General features: G+C 35.5%; 1 protein-coding gene across 1 annotated transcript in view; it reads right to left on the bottom strand.

Moving 5' to 3' along the window:
- Positions 1-6,323: 6,323 nt before the first annotated feature.
- LOC149792852 (metallophosphoesterase MPPED2-like) overlaps positions 6,324-25,762 on the bottom strand; it is a 31,036-nt gene continuing 11,597 nt past the window's right edge. The window contains exons 5-6 of the mRNA XM_089966241.1: positions 20,197-20,307; positions 6,324-7,323 (exon numbers count right to left, since the gene is read on the bottom strand). Of these exons, the coding sequence (XP_089822367.1) occupies positions 6,875-7,323; positions 20,197-20,307 (560 nt within the window). The 3' untranslated portion in view covers positions 6,324-6,874. The remainder of the gene's footprint in view (positions 7,324-20,196; positions 20,308-25,762) is intronic.

Here is a 25,762-nt window from a genome sequence, read left to right on the forward strand (position 1 = left end):
ACCACTAGGCCACCAGAAATGTCTCGGCCCCTGTCCCTGAAGGCAGGTGCTATTAAATCCAATCTAACTGATGCCAAGGCCAAGGAAGAAAGAGTGGTTGCGATGCTGTAAGGCAGTAAATATGTATGTTTTTTTAAGTGCTGACAATGGCATGCCATAGTTAGTATAATACTGGACATGAAATAGGTCATTTCACCAGTAAAATGCAAACAAATGCTGAATGAGTGCAAACAATCTGCAGAATGATTGCAAACAAAATGAAATGCAAAATGAATGCAATGAAATAAAGAATGCATTTTTAAGTAAATGCAAAATAAGGAATGATAAACAAAAAATGAATAAAAAATATGAGCACATTTTTGAATGGATATGAAAATCTGTTATTTTCAAACTGCTGCTAAACCAGCATGGTCAAAATCCTTGTTAATCCAGGATTAGATTCTTTACACTGACAATATTTCAAACTTCACATGCCATGACACTGTTCTTGTCAAGGCAAACATATTTCAAACTTCACATGCCACGACACTGTTGTTGTCAAGGCAAACATATTTCAAACTTTACATGCCATGACACTGTTCTTATCAAGGAAAATATATTTCAAACTTCACATGCCACGACACTGTTCTTGTCAAGGCAAACTTATTTCAAACTTAACATGCCATGACACTGTTCTTGTCAAGGAAAATATATTTCAAACTTCACATGTCATGACACTGTTATTGTCAAGGCAAACATATTTCAAACTTCACATGCCACAACACTGTTCTTGTCAAGGCAAACATAAAGAGTAAAGTAAAACCAATCAAGTGATGACATCATCACCAATGCCTGCATCTGTGCAATCTAATGTTGCAAGTCTGGGGTTGAACAGTTCTCTGTGAAATCTTGGTTATTTAGTGTCAATTAAATTCCTAGTCTGGGACTGAACAGATCTCTGTGAAATCTTGGTTATTTAGTGTCAATTAAATGCCAAGTCTGGGGTTAAACAGCTCTCTGTGAATTCCTGGTAGTGTCAATTAAATGCCTAGTTCTAAAACTATGACATTAAAAGTGGCAAAGTTTTATGGAAAATGAACCTTTCCAGACAAAAATAAATATGTAGTCCATCAAAACGAAGAAGAAAAATCTTGAAAGGTTAAAAATTGCTAAAATCTTACAAAGATAAACCATCAAATAACCATAAATATTTGTTCGTACAGAACAAATAAAAAATATAAAGTATGCTTTAAAATATTATGGATCTTGTACTGATAATGTGTCACATGGTGGGTTTCATCAGTCAATATCACATTGTTTTTTTCATTTTAAGCATGTATAATATTATGTGATACAATAATTAAGATTATCAGAGTCATCACCAACTAAACTTTGTCTAGCATGGTAATTCTCTATAAACAACAGTGGATAATCATGCAATATCTATCTACATCAGTGGATAAGTTAGCAACATCTATCTACATCAGTTGATGAGCAAGATATATCTATCTACATCAGTGGATAAGTGTGTAATATCTATCTACATCAGTGGATAAGGGTGCAATATCTATCTACATCAGTGGACAAGGGTGTAATATCTATCTACATCAGTGGATAAGGGTGTAATATCTCTCTACATCAGCAGATAAGGGTGTAATATCTATCTACATCAGTGGATAAGTGTGTAATATCTATCTACATCACTGGATAAGGGTGTAATATCTATCTACATCAGTGGATAAGCATGGAACATCTATCTACATCAGTGGATAAGTTAACAACATCTATCTATATCAGTCGATGAGCAAGATATATCTATCTACATTAGTGGATAAGTGTGTAATAGTAGATAAGGGTGTAATTTCTATCACTGGATAAGGGTGTAATAGCTATCCACATCAGTGGATAAGCATGGAACATCTATCTACATCAGTGGATAAGGGTGTAATATCTATCTACATCAGTGGATAAGGGTGTAACGTCTATCTACATCAGTGGATAAGGGTGTAATATCTATCTACATCAGTGGATAAGGGTGTAATATCTATCTACATCAGTGGATAAGGGTGTAATATCTATATACATCAGTGGTGTAATATCTGTCTACATCAGTGGATAAGGGTGTAATATATATCTACATCAGTGGATAAGCATGGAGTATCTATCTACATTATCTACATCAATGGATAAGGGTGTAATATCTATCTACATCACTGGATAAGGGTGTAATAGCTATCCACATCAGTGGATAAGCATGGAACATCTATCTGCATCAGTGGATAAGGGTGTAATATCTATGTACATCAGTGGATAAGGGTGTAACATCTATCTACATCAGTGGATAAGGGTGTAATATCTATCTACATCAGTGGATAAGGGTGTAATATATATCTACATCAGTGGATAAGCATGGAGTATCTATCTACATTATCTACATCAGTGGATAAGGGTGTAATATCTATCTACATCACTGGATAAGGGTGTAATAGCTATCCACATCAGTGGATAAGCATGGAACATCTATCTACATCAGTGGATAAGGGTGTAATATCTATCTACATCAGTGGATAAGGGTGTAATGTCTATCTACATCAGTGGATAAGGGTGTAATATCTATCTACATCAGTGGATAAGGGTGTAATATCTATCTACATCAGTGGATAAGGGTGTAATATCTATATACATCAGTGGTGTAATATCTGTCTACATCAGTGGATAAGGGTGTAATATATATCTTCATCAGTGGATAAGCATGGAGTATCTATCTACATTATCTACATCAGTGGATAAGGGTGTAATATCTATCTACATCACTGGATAAGGGCGTAATAGCTATCCACGTCAGTGGATAAGCATGGAACATCTATCTGCATCAGTGGATAAGGGTGTAATATCTATCTACATCAGTGGATAAGGGTGTAACATCTATCTACATCAGTGGATAAGGGTGTAATATCTATCTACATCAGTGGATAAGGGTGTAATATATATCTACATCAGTGGATAAGCATGGAGTATCTATCTACATTATCTAAATCAGTGGATAAGGGTGTAATATCTATCTACATCAGTGGACAAGGGTGTAATATCTATCTACATCAGTGGATAAGGGTGTAATATCTATCTACATCAGTGGATAAGGGTGTAATATCTATCTACATCAGTGGATAAGGGTGTAATATCTATCTACATCAGTGGATAAGGGTGTAACATCTATCTACGTGCTAAGAATGCTTAGTACAGTCAGTACTGCCAAGTTCATTTTGGCTTGGTTAGTATAGATAGTAACAACCATGATCATATTATCATTGGTAATACAGTCAGTACTGTCATGGGTAGTACAGTCATTACAACCACTGTCATATTGTCATGTATAGTATAGTCAATACAATCATGGTTGTTTTGTCATGGGTAACACAGTTGTCACATTCATGGCCGTAATTTAATTTGTAGTACAGTCAGTACAGCAATGGCCACATTTTCAAGGGTAATACAATCAATATAACTATGGTCATGGCTGTACTAAATGTACTACCTATGACAATATGATCATTGACTGTGGTATAAATGACAATATACAAACCATAGTTGCACTTACTGTACTACCCATAATAGAACCATGGCTGTACTGACTGTACCAATGACAACTATGACCATGGTTGTACTGACAGTATTAACCTTGTCAACATGACCATGGTTGTACTGACTTTACAACCATTTACAACATGACCATGGTTGTACTGACTGTACTACCCAAGATGATATGACCACTGTTGTACTTATTGTACTACCCATGTCAATATGACTATGGCTGTACTGACTGTATTACCCATGACAACTATGACCATGGTTGTACTGACAGTATTACCCTTGACAACATGACCATGGTTTTACTGACTTTACTACCCAAGAAAATATGACCATGGTTGTACTGACTTACTACACAAGACAATATGACCATGGTTTTACTGACTTTACTACCCAAGACAATATGACCATGGTTGTACTGACTTTACTACCCAAGACAATATGACCATGGTTGTACTGACTTTACTACAACTGACAAAATGACCATGGTTGTACTGACTGTACTACCATTTACAACATGACCATGGTTGTACTGACTGTACTACCATTCACATGACCATGGTTGTACTGACTGTACTACCCAAGATGATATGACCATGGTTGTACTGACTTTACTACCCAAGACAGTATGACCATGGTTGTACTGACTTTACTACAACTGACAATATGACCAATGTTTTACTGACTGTACTACCATTTACAACATGACCATGGTTGTACTGACTGTACTACCATTTACAACATGACCATGGTTGTACTGACTTTACTACCCAAGACAATATGACCATGGTTGTACTGACTGTACTACCCAAGACAATATGACCATGGTTGTACTGACTTTACTACAACTGACAATATGACCAATGTTTTACTGACTGTACTACACAAGATGATATGACCACTGTTGTACTTATTGTACTACCCATGTCAATATGACCATGGTTGTACTGACTTTATTAAAACTGACAATATGACCAAGGTTGTACTGACAGTATTACCCTTGACAATATGACCATGGTTGTACTGACTTTACTACATAACCCATGACAACCTAGCCCAGAAGGCATCCTAACATAATTTAATTCATGTCTCTTAGCACACTTAAATCAATTATCAACTCATGTCTCTTAACACACTTAAATCAATTATCAACTCATGCCTCTTAACACACTTAAATCAATTATCAACTCATGTCTCTTAACACACTTAAATCAATTATCAACTCATGTCTCTTAACACACTTAAATCAATTATCAACTCATGTCTCTTAACACACTTCAGTGGATTGTCAACCAAATATAAAAGTTTTTTATCATGTGATAAAAAGAATCTTACATGTGTTATTGTAACTGAAATTAGTGAAATGTGATATTAAAGATTTGGATATTTTTTCCAGGCTATTAAACAAAGAAATAACTAATTTATTTTTGTGTTATGTTGTATGCTCCAATGAAATTGTGTGACCTCTATGTACATTACAGAATAATATTCTATGTACATTACTTAATGCCAGTATATGTACATTACAGAATGCCATTATATCTACATTACAGAATGCCAATTTTTGTACATTACAGAATGCCAATCTTGGTACATTACAGAATGACAATCTATCTACATTACAGAATGCAGTCTTGGTACATTACAGAATGCCAATCTATCTACATTACAGAATGCCAATCTATGTAAATTACAGAATGCCAATCTATGTACATTACAGAATGCCAATCTATGTACATTACAAAATGCCAATCTATGAACATTACAGAATGCCAATCTATGTACATTACAGAATGACAATCTATCTACATTACAGAATGACAATCTATGTAAATTACAGAATGCCAATCTATGTACATTACAGAATGCCAATCTATGTACATTACAAAATGCCAATCTATGAACATTACAGAATGCCAATCTATGTACATTACAAAATGCCAATCTATGTACATTACAGAATGCCAATCTTGGTACATTACAGAATGACAATCTATGTACATTACAGAATGCCAATCTATGTATATTACAGAATGCCAATCTTGGTACATTACAGAATGACAATCTATCTACATTACAGAATGCCAATCTATGTAAATTACAGAATGCCAATCTATGTAAATTACAGAATGCCAATCTATGTACATTACAGAATGCCAGTATATGTACATTACAGAATGCCAATCTATGTAAAATTACAGAATGCCAATCTATGTAAATTACAGAATGCCAATATATGTACATTACAGAATGCCAATCTATGTACATTAAAGAATGCCAATCTTTGTACATTACAGAATGACAATCTATCTACATTACAGAATGCCAATCTATGTATTTTACAGAATGACAATCTATGTACATTACAGAATGCCAATCTATCTACATTACAGAATGCCAATCTATCTACATTACAGAATGCCAATCTATGTACATTACAGAATGCCAATCTATGTACATTACAGAATGCCAATCTATCTACATTACAGAATGCCAATCTATGTACATTACAGAATGCCAATCTATGTACATTACAGAATGCCAGTATATGTACATTACAGAATGCCAATCTATGTACATTACAGAATACCAATATATGTACATTACAGAATGACAATCTATGTACATTACAGAATGACAATCTATGTACATTACAGAATGCCTGTATATGTACATTACAGAATGACAATCTATGAACATTACAGAATGATAATCTATGTACATTACAGTATGCCAGTATATGTACATTACAGAATGACAATCTATGTACATTACAGAATGACAATCTATGTACATTACAGAATGCCAGTATATGTACATTACAGAATGACAATCTATGTACATTACAGAATGACAATCTATGTACATTACAGAATGCCTGCATCACATTACAAGTAAGGAATTCAATATTAGAATCTGCATGCTCCATTCCTCCTCCACTCCTCTGCTATGCTGGAGTCAGTCAATCTTGTGATGCTGAAGCTGTTATTGGTAATGTAGATATCGTCTGTGGTACTGTAGACGTTGTCACTGGTACTGTAGATGCTGTAATAGCTACAGTAGATGCTGTCATTGGTACTGTATATGCTGTCATTGGTACTGTAGATGCTGTAATAGTACTGTAGATGCTGTCATTGGTATTGTAGACGTTGTCACTGGTACTGTAGATGTTGTCATTGGTAATGTAGATGTTGTCATTGGTAACGCAGATGTTGTCATTGGTACTGTAGATGATGCCATTGGTACTGTAGATGCTGTCATTGGAAATATTGATTTTGTCACTGGTAATGTAGATGTTGTTGGTTTTTTAAATATTGTCAGTGAAGCTACTGTAATTTTTTTCTGATGTCACTAGTCCTGTAGATGTTGTCACTGGTACTGTAGATGGTGTCAATGGTAATGTAGATGTTGTCATTGGTGCTGTGGATACTGTCATTGGTAATATTGATTTTGTTACTGGTAATGTAGATGTTGTCATTGGTTCTTTAGATATTGTCAGTGGAGCTGCTGTAATTGTTTCTGATAACACTGGTACTGTAGATGTTGTCAGTGGTACTGCAGCTGTTGTCAGTGGAGCTGTTTTAATTTTTTCTGATATCAGTGGCTTGAGCAATTTTATTTCAGTCAAGTCTGCCTTGCAAAGTCCCTCTGGCACAGGAATGTCAAACACAACTGGAGGATTGGTGGGTCTGTATTTTACAGAACATGTAGAAGCATTGATAAAAGTTGTATAACCATCTGTTGTCATCCCATAATCTGGTAAAAAGAGTGGAAAAGGAATCACATATAACATTTACATTTTGTATAACCATCTGTTGTCTTCCCATAACCTGGTAAAATGAGTGGAAAAGGAATCACATATAACATTTACATTTTCATGACCATGTTGTGATATTTCAGATTGTGACATGTCATCTAGCAACCATACAGCAGCCCAATAATTTAATAAGTACTTTAGATGTCTAGCCAACAGAAACTTAGACTGGGTAAATGTTAATTACTTTAGTTGCTAAACCAACAATTACTCAGGCTGGGTAAATGTTAAGTACTTTAGTTGTGTCACCAACCGAAACTCAGATTGGGTAAATGTTAAGTACTACAGTTGTGTAATCAATAGAAACTCAGATTGGGTAAATGCTAAGTACTACAGCTGTGTAATCAATAGAAACTCAGACTGGGTAAATGTTAAGTACTACAGTTGTGTAATCAATAGAAACTCAGATTGGGTAAATGCTAAGTAATGCAGATGTGCAACCAATACAGGACTGAGGTAAACCACTCATCCAATTGTCCTGACCAGGTTTAAATTAGTTGGACACAGTAAAACTTTACTATGCACTTGTCCCTTTTGAGAGTAAAACTTTACTATGTACTTGTCCCTGATGAGGGTAAAACTGTAATATGTGCTTGTCCCTAATGAGAGTAAAACTGTACTATGTACTTGTCCCTGATGAGGGTAAAACTGTACTATGTACTTGTCCCTGATGAGGGTAAAACTGTACTATGTACTTGTCCCTGATGAGAGTAAAACTTACTATGTACTTGTCCCTGATGAGAGTAAAACTTGACTATGTACTTGTCCCTGATGAGAGTAAAACTTTAATATGCACTTGTCCCTGATGAGTAAAACTTTACTATGCACTTGTCCCTGATGAGAGTAAAACTTGACTATGTACTTGTCCCTGATGAGAGTAAAACTTGACTATGCACTTATCCCTGATGAGAGTAAAACTTGACTACGTACTTGTCCCTGATGAGAGTAAATCTTTACTATGTACTTGTCCCTGATGAGAGTAAAACTTGACTATGTACTTGTCCCTGATGAGAGTAAAACTTTACTATGCACTTGTCCCTGATGAGAGTAAATCTTTACTATGTACTTGTCCCTGATGAGAGTAAAACTTTACTATGTACTTGTCCCTGATGAGTAAAATTTTACTATGTACTTGTCCCTGATGAGAGTAAAACTTTACTATGTACTTGTCCCTGATGAGTAAAACTTTACTATGCACTTGTCCCTGATGAGAGTAAACCTTTACTATGCACTTGTCCCTGATGAGAGTAAAACTTGACTATGTACTTGTCCCTGATGAGAGTAAAAGTTTACTATGCACTTGTCCCTGATGAGAGTAAAACTTTACTATGTACTTGTCCCTGATGAGAGTAAAACTTTAATATGCACTTGTCCCTGATGAGTAAAACTTTACTATGCACTTGTCCCTGATGAGAGTAAAACTTTACTATGTACTTGTCCTTGATGAGAGTAAAACTTGACTATGTACTTGTCCCTGATAAGAGTAAAACTTTACTATGTACTTGTCCCTGATGAGAGTAAAACTTTACTATGCACTTGTCCCTGATGAGAGTAAAACTGTACTATGTAATTGTCCCTGGAGAAAATAAAACCTTACTATGTACTCATTCCTGGGGTGAGTAGATGCACATTTACACCTTGAGAGTAAATCTGAGAATGTTTACAAGTTTAACATTATTTACCTGATGTAAGATTGATACTAAAATGAATCAATATTATAAGCTTCTTAGAGTTTCATGTATATCCCTCAATTCTTTTTGCATTGTACAGTGACACTTCTCAGTTATTTTAGGCATCATTTGATGTGCTGAAAGTTTCTCTTTCAATGATCTAACACACATTTTTATGAATCTGACATCTAAAAGTTTAAAGACAGAGTATGCAAAACATTTTAAAATTTGTCACCTGGTCAATGCAGTGTTATATTTATCCCAGGTAACTGGTCTCTTCAAAACTGAACCTTTACTGATGCATTGTCATGGCAAAGAGAAGGTGTCAGCAGATATTGCTAGAGTGTATAAGTATGTAATTACTCTTCACAAGAAAATTATTTGTAATTTACATTTAAAATAAGTATTTCTAAGTGCCTCAGCCCATTGCCACCAACTTTCATACCATGAATGGTGTTGTAATTTACTTATAATGCAGACAATGCTCAACAACAGCTGACTAGTCAAAATCCAGTTGTGATAATGACTGAGAAATTTTCCGAATCTTTAGGACAATCAGCCATTGACCTTTATATGGCAACCATTTGTAGCTCTCTAGTATGGAGGTTTGACCAAAATTGATTATTTAGTAACTGGTGGAAATTGAAACAGTTGGAATTCTTCTTTCAAATGCATGTCCTGGTATTTGTCTTGTGAAAAGTAATTGCAAATCTAACTTGTAAAGATATGTGATATTAAAAAGAAAAATTGAAATATCTAGATTACTGAAATGTTTCACTGTAAATTTGATATCAATAAGAAAGGGCTGAGTGAAGCACAATTTCTCAAGCTACAAATATGATATGTTTATCAAAGTAGATATGTATTTGAACATAAAATATTCATGGTTTTGACCAATTTTAGTATCAAGCATGCATCATGTACCTATAAACTATAATTTTAGTATCAAGCATGCATCATGTACCTATAAACTATAATTTTAGTATCAAGCATGCATCATGTACCTATAAACTATAATTTTAGTATCAAGCATGCATCATGTACCTATAAACTATAATTTTAGTATCAAGTATGCATCAGGTGCCTATAATTCTTTAGTAAAAGCATAAGGCAGCATAGTGGAGAAGTCCACTTTTTTGTTTATAAGGGGAACAAGGACAAGTATCTCCTATAATCAACTTGTATCAGGGACAAGTGCTTGGGGAATTTTTTGCTAGTCCTGCACTTGAAACTAAGACTGGGTAAATACTAAGTACTGCAGTAACCAACAGAAACCAATTTTTATAGCAATATATTTTTCTTCAATAACACATACACAATCATACAACCTTTGGGCAACTACTACTGCCTCACAAATTCAACCCTGCTAAAGCTTTTTAGCTAAAAAGCTGAAAGTTATCTACACACCTAGGTGGCAGTCAGAGTACCCTCCCCTTGATACACAGATCAAGAGACTAGTGCTGAATCTCATGCATGAATACTTCAGTTACTACTAGACAGGAAGGCATGCTCTATGTGGATGTAACTGCAGTTAGGATGGGAGGGTGTATATGTATTATAATCAGGTAAGTATGATTGAAGAAACATATTTTACTAGAGAAAAAAATTGGTTTCTTCATCAAATAATAACCAGATCATAATATCTTACAATTATAGGTAAGAGGTGGTAGTTAGAGTACCCTCCCCTTACCTCAGATAAATCATCTCCAGTACCCTAAGGCACGTAAAACTGCTTCTAAACAAAAATATGGAGAATAAACTCATTTGTCAGGTAGAAGCTCTGAAAGGGAAATATTTTGCCCTCCTTCAAATACAGCTTAACCTATGAAGCTGTTGAATGGCCAGGGAAGGTAACCTTCTGCACCATGGCTATAATCCCACCAGACTTACGACTTGAGTATTTTAGGATGAAGGGTAACCATGTGCACCATGGCTATAATCCCACCAGACTGACGACTTGAGTATTTTAGGATGAAAGGAAACCTTCTGCACCACGGCTATAATCAAACCAGACTAATGACTTGGGTATTTTAAGATGAAAGTTCTCCGAGATTAAAGCTGGATATTAAGTAGAAATGTATCTCCAACCCACAGCTTCACTCAAACACAATGTTTGTGGTGACTGGTCTAATTCTGTGAGTTAAGTTGCACAGCAAATTCATTTGGTCTGGGTATATTTAATGATATGCAGAATGAATAACCAAATGTATCCAGGACAAAAGTGTCTGTACTAATACAGTGTCCTTTCCCTCTGTGAGGGATAACAAATAGGTGTGATTTCCCTTTATGCAAAAGCATGGACCTTCTTAAGTACCACCCCAGAGCTTGAGATGAAGTTTCCACAAAAGTTTAACGGGAGCCTGTTCTTAACAATGAAAACAGGTGCCATTATCACTCATCTTGTAGTTTGGGTCCGCTGATAGAGCATGTATTTCACTAATTCAGTTTGCTGTTTGCTAATGCAGTGAGGAAGCAGGTCTTTTATGAGAGATGAACCATTGAGGGTCTTGAGAGCTGTTCAAATGGTGTCTTGTTCAGCAAAGTTAGCACCAATGGTAGATTCCACTTTGTGCAAAGAGCCAGTGTCTTTGGACATGTGTAATCAAAACTGGACATAAGATCGGATAGGTCCTTGCCATGTCTGATATGCTGGTAGTCAGTGATCATGGAATGGCAGATTATAATTGTGACTGGTGCTAAGTGTTTCTCTTCAAAGAGCCATAGCAGGAGGTTAGCTACTTGAAGTATTGATGCCTGCAGTGGTATAATGTACTCTTGGGCACACCGCTGTGTGAAGCGTTTTCATTTCCATTCATAAACTTTTAATATGGAGGGCCATCTCAGTTGAGTGGTTGTGAGAAATATTTGTTTATGAGGGCTTGTTTTAATATGACCCAGATACACAGATTCAGCAACACCGGGTTCAGATGAAACCCCTGTTATCATGGCCACTTGAGCAGATGAGGGAATATCTCAATTAACCTGGAGATTCTATTTTAAGATTGATGAGGTCATTGATCCACTATTTTGCTATCTGAGTGGAGCAATCATGATGAGGTGACACAGACTCTCTTGCTTTTTGTTTCACCTTCATAATCAGAGGTAATAAGTGTATGAAACCAGACTGTTCCAATCAATAAGAAATTCATTGAATGCCCAGGCCTTTGGATCCAGGACTAGTCAGAGGGTTGGAGGGTAAGTGTATGAAACCAGACTGTGTCAATCCAAGACTTGTCTGAGGTAATGGAGGGTAAGTGTATGAAACCAGACTGTGTCAATCCAGGACTAGTCTGAGGTAATGGAGGGTAAGTGTATGAAACCAGACTGTGTCAATCCAGGACTAGTCTGAGGTATTGGAGTGTAAGTGTATGAAACCAGACTGTGTCAATCCAGGACTAGTCTGAGGTAATGGAGGGTAAGTGTATGAAACCAGACTGTGTCAATCCAGGACTAGTCTGAGGTATTAGAGTGTAGGTGTATGAAACCAGACTGTGTCAATCCAGGACTAGTCTGAGGTATTAGAGTGTAAGTGTATGAAACCAGACTGTGTCAATCCAGGACTAGTCTGAGGTAATGGAGGGTAAGTGTATGAAACCAGACTGTGTCAATCCAGGACTAGTCTGAGGTAACGGAGGGCAAGTGTATGAAACCAGACTGTGTCAATCCAGGACTAGTCTGAGGTAATGGAGGGTAAGTGTATGAAACCAGGCTGTGTCAATCCAGGACTAGTCTGAGGTATTGGAGTGTAAGTGTATGAAACCAGACTGTGTCAATCCAGGACTAGTCTGAGGTAATGGAGGGTAAGTGTATGAAACCAGACTGTGTCAATCCAGGACTAGTCTGAGGTATTAGAGTGTAAGTGTATGAAACCAGACTGTGTCAATCCAGGACTAGTCTGAGGTAATGGAGGGTAAGTGTATGAAACCAGACTGTGTCAATCCAGGACTAGTCTGAGGTAACAGAGGGCAAGTGTATGAAACCAGACTGTGTCAATCCAGGACTAGTCTGAGGTAATGGAGGGTAAGTGTATGAAACCAGACTGTGTCAATCCAGGACTAGTCTGAGGTAATGGAGGGTAAGTGTATGAAACCAGACTGTGTCAATCCAGGACTAGTCTGAGGTATTAGAGTGTAAGTGTATGAAACCAGACTGTGTCAATCCAGGACTAGTCTGAGGTATTAGAGTGTAAGTGTATGAAACCAGACTGTGTCAATCCAGGACTAGTCTGAGGTAATGGAGGGTAAGTGTATGAAACCAGATTGTGTCAATCCAAGACTAGTCTGAGGTAATGGAGGGTAAGTGTATGAAACCAGACTGTGTCAATCCAGGACTAGTCTGAGGTAATGGAGGGCAAGTGTATGAAACCAGACTGTGTCAATCCAGGACTAGTCTGAGGTATTAGAGTGTAAGTGTATGAAACCAGACTGTGTCAATCCAGGACTAGTCTAAGGTATTAGAGTGTAAGTGTATGAAACCAGACTGTGTCAATCCAGGACTAGTCTGAGGTATTAGAGTGTAAGTGTATGAAACCAGACTGTGTCAATCCAGGACTAGTCTGAGGTATTAGAGGGTAAGTGTATGAAACCAGACTGTGTCAATCCAGGACTAGTCTGAGGTAATGGAGGGTAAGTGTATGAAACCAGACTGTGTCAATCCAGGACTAGTCTGAGGTATTAGAGTGTAAGTGTATGAAACCAGACTGTGTCAATCCAGGACTAGTCTGAGGTATTAGAGTGTAAGTGTATGAAACCAGACTGCGTCAATCCAGGACTAGTCTGAGGTATTAGAGTGTAAGTGTATGAAACCAGACTGTGTCAATCCAGGACTAGTCTGAGGTATTAGAGTGTAAGTGTATGAAACCAGACTGTGTCAATCCAGGACTAGTCTGAGGTAATGGAGGGTAAGTGTATGAAACCAGACTGTGTCAATCCAGGACTAGTCTGAGGTAACAGAGGGCAAGTGTATGAAACCAGACTGTGTCAATCCAGGACTAGTCTGAGGTAATGGAGGGTAAGTGTATGAAACCAGACTGTGTCAATCCAGGACTAGTCTGAGGTAATGGAGGGTAAGTGTATGAAACCAGACTGTGTCAATCCAGGACTAGTCTGAGGTATTAGAGTGTAAGCGTATGAAACCAGACTGTGTCAATCCAGGACTAGTCTGAGGTATTAGAGGGTAAGTGTATGAAACCAGATTGTGTCAATCCAGGACTAGTCTGAGGTAATGGAGGGTAAGTGTATGAAACCAGACTGTGTCAATCCAGGACTAGTCTGAGGTAATGGAGGGCAAGTGTATGAAACCAGACTGTGTCAATCCAGGACTAGTCTGAGGTATTAGAGTGTAAGTGTATGAAACCAGACTGTGTCAATCCAGGACTAGTCTAAGGTATTAGAGTGTAAGTGTATGAAACCAGACTGTGTCAATCCAGGACTAGTCTGAGGTATTAGAGTGTAAGTGTATGAAACCAGACTGTGTCAATCCAGGACTAGTCTGAGGTAATGGAGGGTAAGTGTATGAAACCAGACTGTGTCAATCCAGGACTAGTCTGAGGTATTAGAGTGTAAGTGTATGAAACCAGACTGTGTCAATCCAGGACTAGTCTGAGGTATTAGAGTGTAAGTGTATGAAACCAGACTGTGTCAATCCAGGACTAGTCTGAGGTATTAGAGTGTAAGTGTATGAAACCAGACTGTGTCAATCCAGGACTAGTCTGAGGTATTAGAGTGTAAGTGTATGAAACCAGACTGTGTCAATCCAGGACTAGTCTGAGGTATTAGAGTGTAAGTGTATGAAACCAGACTGTGTCAATCCAGGACTAGTCTGAGGTATTAGAGTGTAAGTGTATGAAACCAGACTGTTTCAATCCAGGACTAGTCTGAGGCAATGGAGTGTAAGTGTATGAAACCAGACTGTGTCAATCCAGGACTAGTCTGAGGTAATGGAGTGTAAGTGTATGAAACCAGACTGTGTCCATCCAGGACTAGTATGAGGTAATGGAGCGTAAGTGTATGCATCCAGATTGTGTCAATCTATAGGAAATTCATTGCCCAAGCCTTCAAATCCAGGACTAGTCTGAGGATGCATCCAGACTGTGCAAATCTATAAGAAATGCATCGACTGCCCAGGCCTTTGGATCCAGGATCAGTCAGACAGTGATTGGGAGTCTGGCATTCCACCTTGTTGCAATTAGGTCCTTCATTGGTCGATCCTATCAGGTACATATCTGAGTGAAAATCAAGGGAAGATGAGACCATTTTGTCTGTATTTTAGCTGATTCTTCCATGACAATGAGTACACTAATTCATTTAGTTAGTGTTGAATATGATGAACTTGGCCGTAGATTTGTGGTTGAAATGCCACTTTGGAAAATCCCAAACAAGAATGCAAAGGTCTGGGAACTTGGTTCCACCTTGCTGCCTGAGACAAGTCACCACAGTGGATTTGTTAGAAAGAATTAGAATTCCATTTCTTTGTAGATTTCCTGTCATCAATGACAAGCTTTCAAAATGGCTTTTATATTGAGAATATTGACACATATATGACATGGGCACAGACCAGTGGCTTCCCAGAATGATGGAAGGAGGTGTGCCCCAGCCCTCTGTGCTTGCATCCATACAAATTCTTATTTCCAGAGGTTGTACTAGAGAGGTATACCTGACGTGAGCTAAGTGAGGCTGTCCCATCTTTTGAACTGGAACCTCATATTTGCGCAGACTGTGAGACGTTGGTCCAATGGGCAAAGTATCTGCATTCATTTGGACAAGAGAATCATTTGTTATGAGTACATAAATAGGCAATTAGGACTAACAGGTATGCTGCCACATTGAGCTAACCCAGCAGGCAAAGGAATTCTTGGCAGGTAGATCATCCCAGATAAGCAAGGAAGCTACCATTATACTTTTTCAATGCTCATTCCTACATACTCTATTTACTTGAATGTTGAACTCCATTCCAAGATGAACAAATGCTGAGATGGCATGAGTTCAGCTTTGTCCTTGCTGACAAGGAAACCACAGTTAGGAGAGTGACAGACAAGGGATATTACATCTTACTCTAAGATATAACTCACTTGATATTTCTGTAAAATGTACTCCTGGTTGCTTATGTTGCCATCATGGAGGTGGTCTTAATATTTCATGATCAATCAAGTGAAACACTTGATACTAATTTTGAGTGAGAGTGCCTGAACTGGTAAACAGTGTTTTTGTAGGCGACTTCCTGGAAGCTGTATGAATGATGATCTTAAGACATTATCACAACTAGATTTTGACCGATCAGCTGTTGTCTCAACATTATCTGCTTTATGAATAAATTACAACAGCATACAAGTCGTACTGATGGAGTACTATCCATCCTAGACGGCATTTAGAATCTGTTATTTCCAACATGAACCAAGGGGCATGAATGAATTGATCGAGTACACTTAGGTCGATAACAGGGCAAACACAAAGAGTACCACATTTGTACCTAAGGGAACCCAGGATGCACTAAAAGTGATACAGAGCCCTTTGGAAACCACTGGTTGGGTCCACAGATTGCCATGGCATATCTTGTCCAATTCAGCAGCGAAGAATTCTAGCCTTCCCTGTACCAGGATCTGTGATTATGAATATGGTTAAGTAACAGAGATAAGTAGGCTCTCAAGGAGAGAAACACTGGAGGAAATGATCACCTTATCTCTGCCTTTTGTCCACTTTCTTCAGGAGAACTGTGGTTTTAGATTCATTAGGACTGCTTCCCAGTAACTGGTGTCCTAGAGGCATCCCTGCGATCTTTTTGTTGATTGCCTTGAAAATCCCTCCACTGTAGTTGAGACTGTGATGGAGACAAATTGGTCTCAATGGTTGCTTGTTACAGATTTTCATCAACCTGAACATTAAAGAGGAAATTTAAAAGATAGACTGTGAGCATAGCTTGGCCTACTGATGGTCTGGAGAAATGTGGAGGTAGACAGCACTGCATTTCATTTGGCCAGTTGTAAGTTCCCAGCTTCTATTATGGCATTGGCCAGACTATGTTGGGCAGCTCCGATGCATGCCATTTTGGAATCAGATTTCCATACAGGTCCTGTAGCATCTGGTGTGGGAGAAGATGCAGTGTGTTCAGCCTGCTGAAAGATCACCATAGATACTAGATTCAAAGTTATATCCTCTTACCCCAGAGTTGGCCATAAATCTAATTTCCTAATGTATGCAATGAAAATCAGCTTTAATACTCATGTGAGATAAGGCTAGGGTAAGTATGGACCATTCAAGGGATGCAGTCTTAAGGGAAAAGAAAAAAAAATGTTCCAGCAAATCCAGTGAAAGGAACTCAGCAAACAGACAACTGTTTAGCATATTTGTTGATAAAACAAGCTAATGACATGGTTAACATCTTCAGAGAGCTTGATTTACATATTCTACTCGTACATTACAATCAGTCAATGTATCTGTAGGAGAGCTTGATTTACATATTCTACTTGTACATTGCAATCAATGTATCTGTAGGAGAGCTTGATTTACATATTCTACTTGTACATTACAATCAATGTATCTGTAGGAGAGCTTGATTTACATATTCTACTTGTACATTACAGTCAATGTATCTGTAGGAGAGCTTGATTTACATATTCTACTTGTACATTACAATCAATGTATCTGTAGGAGAGCTTGATTTACATATTCTACTTGTACATTACAATCAATGTATCTGTAGGAGAGCTTGATTTACATATTCTACTTGTACATTACAGTCAATGTATCTGTAGGAGAGCTTGATTTACATATTCTACTTGTACATTACAATCAATGTATCTGTAGGAGAGCTTGATTTACATATTCTACTTGTACATTACACACAATGTATCTGTAGGAGAGCTTGATTTACATATTCTACTTGTACATTACAATCAATGTATCTGTAGGAGAGCTTGATTTACATATTCTACTTGTACATTACAATCAGTCAATGTATCTGTAGGAGAGCTTGATTTACATATTCTACTTGTACATTACAGTCAATGTATCTGTAGGAGAGCTTGATTTACATATTCTACTTGTACATTACAGTCAATGTATCTGTAGGAGAGCTTGATTTACATATTCTACTTGTACATTACAGTCAATGTATCTGTAGGAGAGCTTGATTTACATATTCTACTTGTACATTACAATCAATGTATCTGTAGGAGAGCTTGATTTACATATTCTACTTGTACATTACAGTCAATGTATCTGTAGGAGAGCTTGATTTACATATTCTACTTGTACATTACAATCAATGTATCTGTAGGAGAGCTTGATTTACATATTCTACTTGTACATTACACACAATGTATCTGTAGGAGAGCTTGATTTACATATTCTACTTGTACATTACAATCAATGTATCTGTAGGAGAGCTTGATTTACATATTCTACTTGTACATTACAATCAGTCAATGTATCTGTAGGAGAGCTTGATTTACATATTCTACTTGTACATTACAGTCAATGTATCTGTAGGAGAGCTTGATTTACATATTCTACTTGTACATTACAATCAATGTATCTGTAGGAGAGCTTGATTTACATATTCTACTTGTACATTACAGTCAATGTATCTGTAGGAGAGCTTGATTTACATATTCTACTTGTACATTGCAATCAATGTATCTGTAGGAGAGCTTGATTTACATATTCTACTTGTACATTACAATCAATGTATCTGTAGGAGAGCTTGATTTACATATTCTACTTGTACATTACAATCAGTCAATGTATCTGTAGGAGAGCTTGATTTACATATTCTACTTGTACATTACAGTCAATGTATCTGTAGCAGAGCTTGATTTACATATTCTACTTGTACATTACAATCAATATATCTGTAGGAGAGCTTGATTTACATATTCTACATGCACATTACAATCAGTCAATGTATCTGTAGGAGAGCTTGATTTACATATTCTACTTGTACATTACAATCAATGTATCTGTAGGAGAGCTTGATTTACATATTCTACTTGTACATTACAATCAATGTATCTGTAGGAGAGCTTGATTTACATATTCTACTTGTACATTACAATCAGTCAATGTATCTGTAGGAGAGCTTGATTTACATATTCTACTTGTACATTACAGTCAATGTATCTGTAGGAGAGCTTGATTTACATATTCTACTTGTACATTACAATCAATGTATCTGTAGGAGAGCTTGATTTACATATTCTACTTGTACATTACAGTCAATGTATCTGTAGGAGAGCTTGATTTACATATTCTACTTGTACATTACAATCAATGTATCTGTAGGAGAGCTTGATTTACATATTCTACTTGTACATTACAGTCAATGTATCTGTAGGAGAGCTTGATTTACATATTCTACTTGTACATTACAATCAATGTATCTGTAGGAGAGCTTGATTTACATATTCTACTTGTACATTACAATCAATGTATCTGTAGGAGAGCTTGATTTACATATTCTACTTGTACATTACAATCAGTCAATGTATCTGTAGGAGAGCTTGATTTACATATTCTACTTGTACATTACAGTCAATGTATCTGTAGGAGAGCTTGATTTACATATTCTACTTGTACATTACAATCAATGTATCTGTAGGAGAGCTTGATTTACATATTCTACTTGTACATTACAATCAATGTATCTGTAGGAGAGCTTGATTTACATATTCTACTTGTACATTACAATCAATGTATCTGTAGGAGAGCTTGATTTACATATTCTACTTGTACATTACAATCAGTCAATGTATCTGTAGGAGAGCTTGATTTACATATTCTACTTGTACATTACAGTCAATGTATCTGTAGGAGAGCTTGATTTACATATTCTACTTGTACATTACAATCAATGTATCTGTAGGAGAGCTTGATTTACATATTCTACTTGTACATTACAATCAATGTATCTGTAGGAGAGCTTGATTTACATATTCTACTTGTACATTACAATCAATGTATCTGTAGGAGAGCTTGATTTACATATTCTACTTGTACATTACAATCAATGTATCTGTAGGAGAGCTTGATTTACATATTCTACTTGTACATTACAATCAGTCAATGTATCTGTAGGAGAGCTTGATTTACATATTCTACTCTTACATTACAACCAGTCAATGTATCTGTAGTAGCAGCTAGATATAATTACCTTCATGTATATGTCCAAATAAGTGGTACTTTGGATGTACTCTCTGTTGTACTGTAGACAGAAGTTCTACACATCCAACATGCTGACCATCAAAGCACCTGTCCCCATACCCTGAAAATACAAATTAGTTACTGAATTGGGAATATATCGCTTTGGCTGTGACCATTATTTGACACTGTGCTTTATTACATTAGCACAAATGTAACACACTTGTTTAGCAACTGTGTAGTAACAAATTTAATCCCCAGCTTCAACAGCACCTGTATGAAAACATCCTTGCATTCATAAAATCTGCACGTTTTCCATGTTTTCCAAACCCAAAATTACTCTGAGAAAATTTATTAATCCATGAATAAATTCCCTATGTGATGGCATTCAGGGAACTGCTGCTTATTTTGGTGTCACTGTATTCACGTTTGAGTTCATGTCTTGGTAAATATCTAAGTTAAATAGTTATATAATTAATCATCTAGTTTGTATCACCTAAAATCGGTAATTTAATTCAGTCCTAATTAGAGGATTTGGAAACTGGGTAGTTCTACAGATCCTGAAACAGTTAAATTTAGCAGTGAAATGAAAACAGACTGCATAATGAATGCAAATGAATACAAATGACATGCAAAATGAATGCAAAATAGTTGAAAATTAAATACAGAATGAATGCAAATAAACATAAAATGAATGCAAATGGAATGCAGAATGAATGCAGAATGAATGCAACTGGAATGCAGAATGGTTGCAAATAAACATAAAATGAATGCAACTGGAATGCAGAATGGTTGCAAATGAAACATTAAATAAATGCAAATAACATTCAGGATGAATGCAATGGAAATTACAAATGCAATTTAAATGTAATGGAAAGTGTAAATGCAATACAAAGAACACAGAATGATTAATGAAATGGAAAGTGTAAATGCAATACAAAGAACACAGAATAATTAATGAAATGGAAAGTGTAAATGCAATACAAAGAAAACAGAATGATTAATGAAATGGAAAGTGTAAATGCAATACAAAGAACACAGAATGATTAATGTAATGGAAAGTGTAAATGCAATACAAAGAACACATAACGATTAATGAAATGGAAAGTGTAAATGCAATACAAAGAACACAGAATGATTAATGTAATGGAAAGTGTAAATGCAATACAAAGAACACATAACGATTAATGAAATGGACAGTGTAAATGCAATACAAAGAACACAGAATGATTAATCTAATGGAAAGTGTAAATGCAATACAAAGAACACATAATGATTAATGAAATGGAAAGTGTAAATGCAATACAAAGAACACAGAATGATTAATCTAATGGAAAGTGTAAATGCAATACAAAGAACACAGAATGATTAATGTGAATGCATATCATGGATAAATTTGGTACTCCATATACTTCACTCCTGTATTTCAGGGTGCCACTAAATTTCCACATTCCAAAGCCATTTTTGCATGTTTATCTAGGATCTAATTCTTTATAATGTGTTACAACTCTATGTCTTAAAATATGTCACAGAAATAAAGGGAAAACCACAATTGAAGTAAATCAAATAATTTGTTTCCTTACAATACAAAGCGAAAAATTAGGAGACACATACAATATTGTGAATTAAATTCCAATTAATCTGAAATGTCCATTCACAAGTCCAAACATTTAGCATGTTCCAAATGTATCGCAATAGTCTTATATGTCCTGATATAACACCATGGTGCAATTCAGAATGTCTTTGAATTTTGAGTTCACAAAATCCAAAGTAATATATTATTCCAAAAGTCAATCAGCACTTTAGTAATTCAAACAAATCATTTAAATTAAAAATCCCTCTCCAATTATATCTGATTTCAACATAACTTCATCCACAGACTTATACAGAAAAGGTATGAATTATTTCTTTATCAAATCCTCATTTATACACATTTTCACCAGACCTAGGATGTGAACATTACAATGTAAAAGCCCAGTCTAACTGTAGAAAAAACTGACTGTAAAATCATAGGCTACATACATATTCTGTTTACAATTTACATTTATGGACAAAAGTTAACCATACAATATAAATTCAAAATACATAACAAATGGCACACAATTTTCACTACTTACAAGCTACAACACTGTTGAAACAACTGTCATTGATGTGATGATGTTATCACCAATAGTTGTATCTGTACAATGTCTACTTCAAAGAAATAATAAAATTTGCTGACAAATAGTCTACAACTATATTTTTACACTTACTGCATTTGAGGTTATATTTTCTTTTATCATATATGTAATGCTGTGTTTTGAACTGCATACATTTTCTATTTTAGTAAGACACACTTATAGTACATAAAAAAGAAAGTGATAGTTCTATGTATTTTAATACTATCAAACTCAGAAATCCAGACTTCGGTAAGTATATTCCAAATGTAAGAAAGCAAAAGGGGACAATGAATGGTAGTGATAAATAATCAATATTTTGAGACTGAAAATGAAAAACAATGGAATAAAAACTGAAGTGTAAATGTGAATGGAATACAAACAGAATGCAAAAGAAATGCAGAATGAATGCAAAAGAAAATGTACACTTTATAAAAATTAATATCTCAGAGTCTTTACCTGTTGATCTGAAAGGCCAGGCCTAGCCATGAAAATATTAGTCCATCAAAGTGACTTATACTCTAGTGCCCAAAAATAATTTCTGAAAATTACAGATAAAAACATTCTTCTTTTAACACAGAGAGTTGAAACCATCTTGGATATTCGTAGGCAATAAGATTTTCAAATTAGGCATTCTGTAGCCAACACATGAATCAACATCAACAATCTCCACGATCTGTCCATTATTAGGATCTACAGCAAGAAATGATTAGAATATGCCCTGACATAGGAATTCAATATTCTTGTTACAGTATTAACATGCCCTGACATAGGAATTCAACATTCTTGTTACAGTATTAACAAGCACTGATATAGGTATTCAACATTCTTGTTACAGTATTAACATGCCCTGACATATGAATTCAACATTCTCGATACAGTATTAACAAGCACTGATATAGGTATTCAACATTCTTGTTACATTATTAACATGCCCTGACATAGGAATTCAACATTCTTGTTACAGTATTAACATGCCCTGACATAGGAATTCAACATTCTTGTTACAGTATTAACATGCCCTGACATATGAATTCAACATTCTTGTTACAGTATTAACAAGCACTGATATAGGTATTCAATATTCTTGTTACATTATTAACATGCCCTGACATAGGAATTCAACATTCTTGTTACAGTATTAACATGCCCTGACATAGGAATTCAACATTCTTGTTACAGTATTAACATGCCCTGACATATGAATTCAACATTCTTGTTACAGTATTAACAAGCACTGATATAGGTATTCAACATTCTTGTTACAGTATTAACAGGCACTGATATAGACATTCAACATTCTTGTACAAGTATTAACAAGCACTGATACAGAAATTCAACATTCTTGTTACAGTATTAACAGGCACTGATATAGAAATTCAACATTCTTGTTACAGGATTATCAAGCACTGATACAGAAATTCAACATTCTTGTACAAGTATTAACAAGCACTGATACAGAAATTCAACATTCTTGTTACAGCATTAACAGGCACTGATATAGAAATTCAACATTCTTGTTACAGTATTAACAGGCACTGATATAAAAATTCAGCATTCTTGTTACAGTATTAACATGCCTTAATACAGAAATTCAACATTCTTGTTACAGTATTAACAGGCACTGATATAGGAATTCAACATTCTTGTTACAGTATTAACAAGCACTGATATAGACATTCAATATTCTTGTTACAGTATTAACAGGCACTGACATAGAAATTCAACATTCTTGTTACAGTATTAACAAGCACTGATATAGGTATTCAACATTCTTGTTACAGTATTAACATGCCCTGACATATGAATTCAACATTCTTGATACAGTATTAACAAGCACTGATATAGGTATTCAACATTCTTTTTACAGTATTAACATGCCCTGACATAGGAATTCAACATTCTTGTTACAGTATTAACATGCCCTGACATATGAATTCAACATTCTTGTTACAGTATTAACATGCCCTGACATATGAATTCAACATTCTTGTTACAGTATTAACAAGCACTGATATAGGTATTCAACATTCTTGTTACAGTATTAACAAGCACTGATATAGACATTCAACATTCTTGTACAAGTATTAACAAGCACTGATATAGAAATTCAACATTCTTGTTACAGTATTAACAGGCACTGATATAGAAATTCAAAATTCTTGTTACAGTAGGCACTGATATAAAAATTCAGCATTCTTGTTACAGTATTAACATGCCTTAATACAGAAATTCAACATTCTTGTTACAGTATTAACAGGCACTGATATAGAAATTCAACATTCTTGTTACAGTATTAACAAGCACTGATATAGACATTCAATATTCTTGTTACAGTATTAACAGGCACTGACATAGAAATTCAACATTCTTGTTACAGTATTAACAAGCACTGATATAGGTATTCAACATTCTTGTTACAGTATTAACATGCCCTGACATATGAATTCAACATTCTTGATACAGTATTAACAAGCACTGATATAGGTATTCAACATTCTTTTTACAGTATTAACATGCCCTGACATAGGAATTCATCATTCTTGTTACAGTATTAACATGCCCTGACATAGGAATTCAACATTCTTGTTACAGTATTAACAAGCATTGATATAGGTATTCAACATTCTTGTTACAGTATTAACAAGCACTGATATAGACATTCAACATTCTTGTACAAGTATTAACAAGCACTGATATAGAAATTCAACATTCTTGTTACAGTATTAACAGGCACTGATATAGAAATTCAAATTTCTTGTTACAGTATTATCAAGCACTGATACAGAAATTCAACATTCTTGTACAAGTATTAACAAGCACTGATACAGAAATTCAACATTCTTGTTACAGTATTAACAGGCACTGATATAGAAATTCAACATTCTTGTTACAGTATTAACAGGCACTGATATAAAAATTCAGCATTCTTGTTACAGTATTAACATGCCTTAATACAGAAATTCAACATTTTTGTTACAGTATTAACAGGCACTGATATAGGAATTCAACATTCTTGTTACAGTATTAACAAGCACTGATATAGACATTCAATATTCTTGTTACAGTATTAACAGGCACTGACACAGAAATTCAACATTCTTGTTACAGTATTAACAAGCACTGATATAGGTATTCAACATTCTTGTTACAGTATTAACATGCCCTGACATATGAATTCAACATTCTTGTTACAGTATTAACAAGCACTGATATAGGTATTCAATATTCTTGTTACATTATTAACATGCCCTGACATAGGAATTCAACATTCTTGTTACAGTATTAACATGCCCTGACATAGGAATTCAACATTCTTGTTACAGTATTAACATGCCCTGACATATGAATTCAACATTCTTGTTACAGTATTAACAAGCACTGATATAGGTATTCAACATTCTTGTTACAGTATTAACAGGC

This window comes from Sinohyriopsis cumingii, chromosome 8, assembly GCF_028554795.1.
Source record: "Sinohyriopsis cumingii isolate HCF-2022 chromosome 8, ASM2855479v2, whole genome shotgun sequence".
Taxonomy (NCBI): domain Eukaryota; kingdom Metazoa; phylum Mollusca; class Bivalvia; order Unionida; family Unionidae; genus Sinohyriopsis; species Sinohyriopsis cumingii.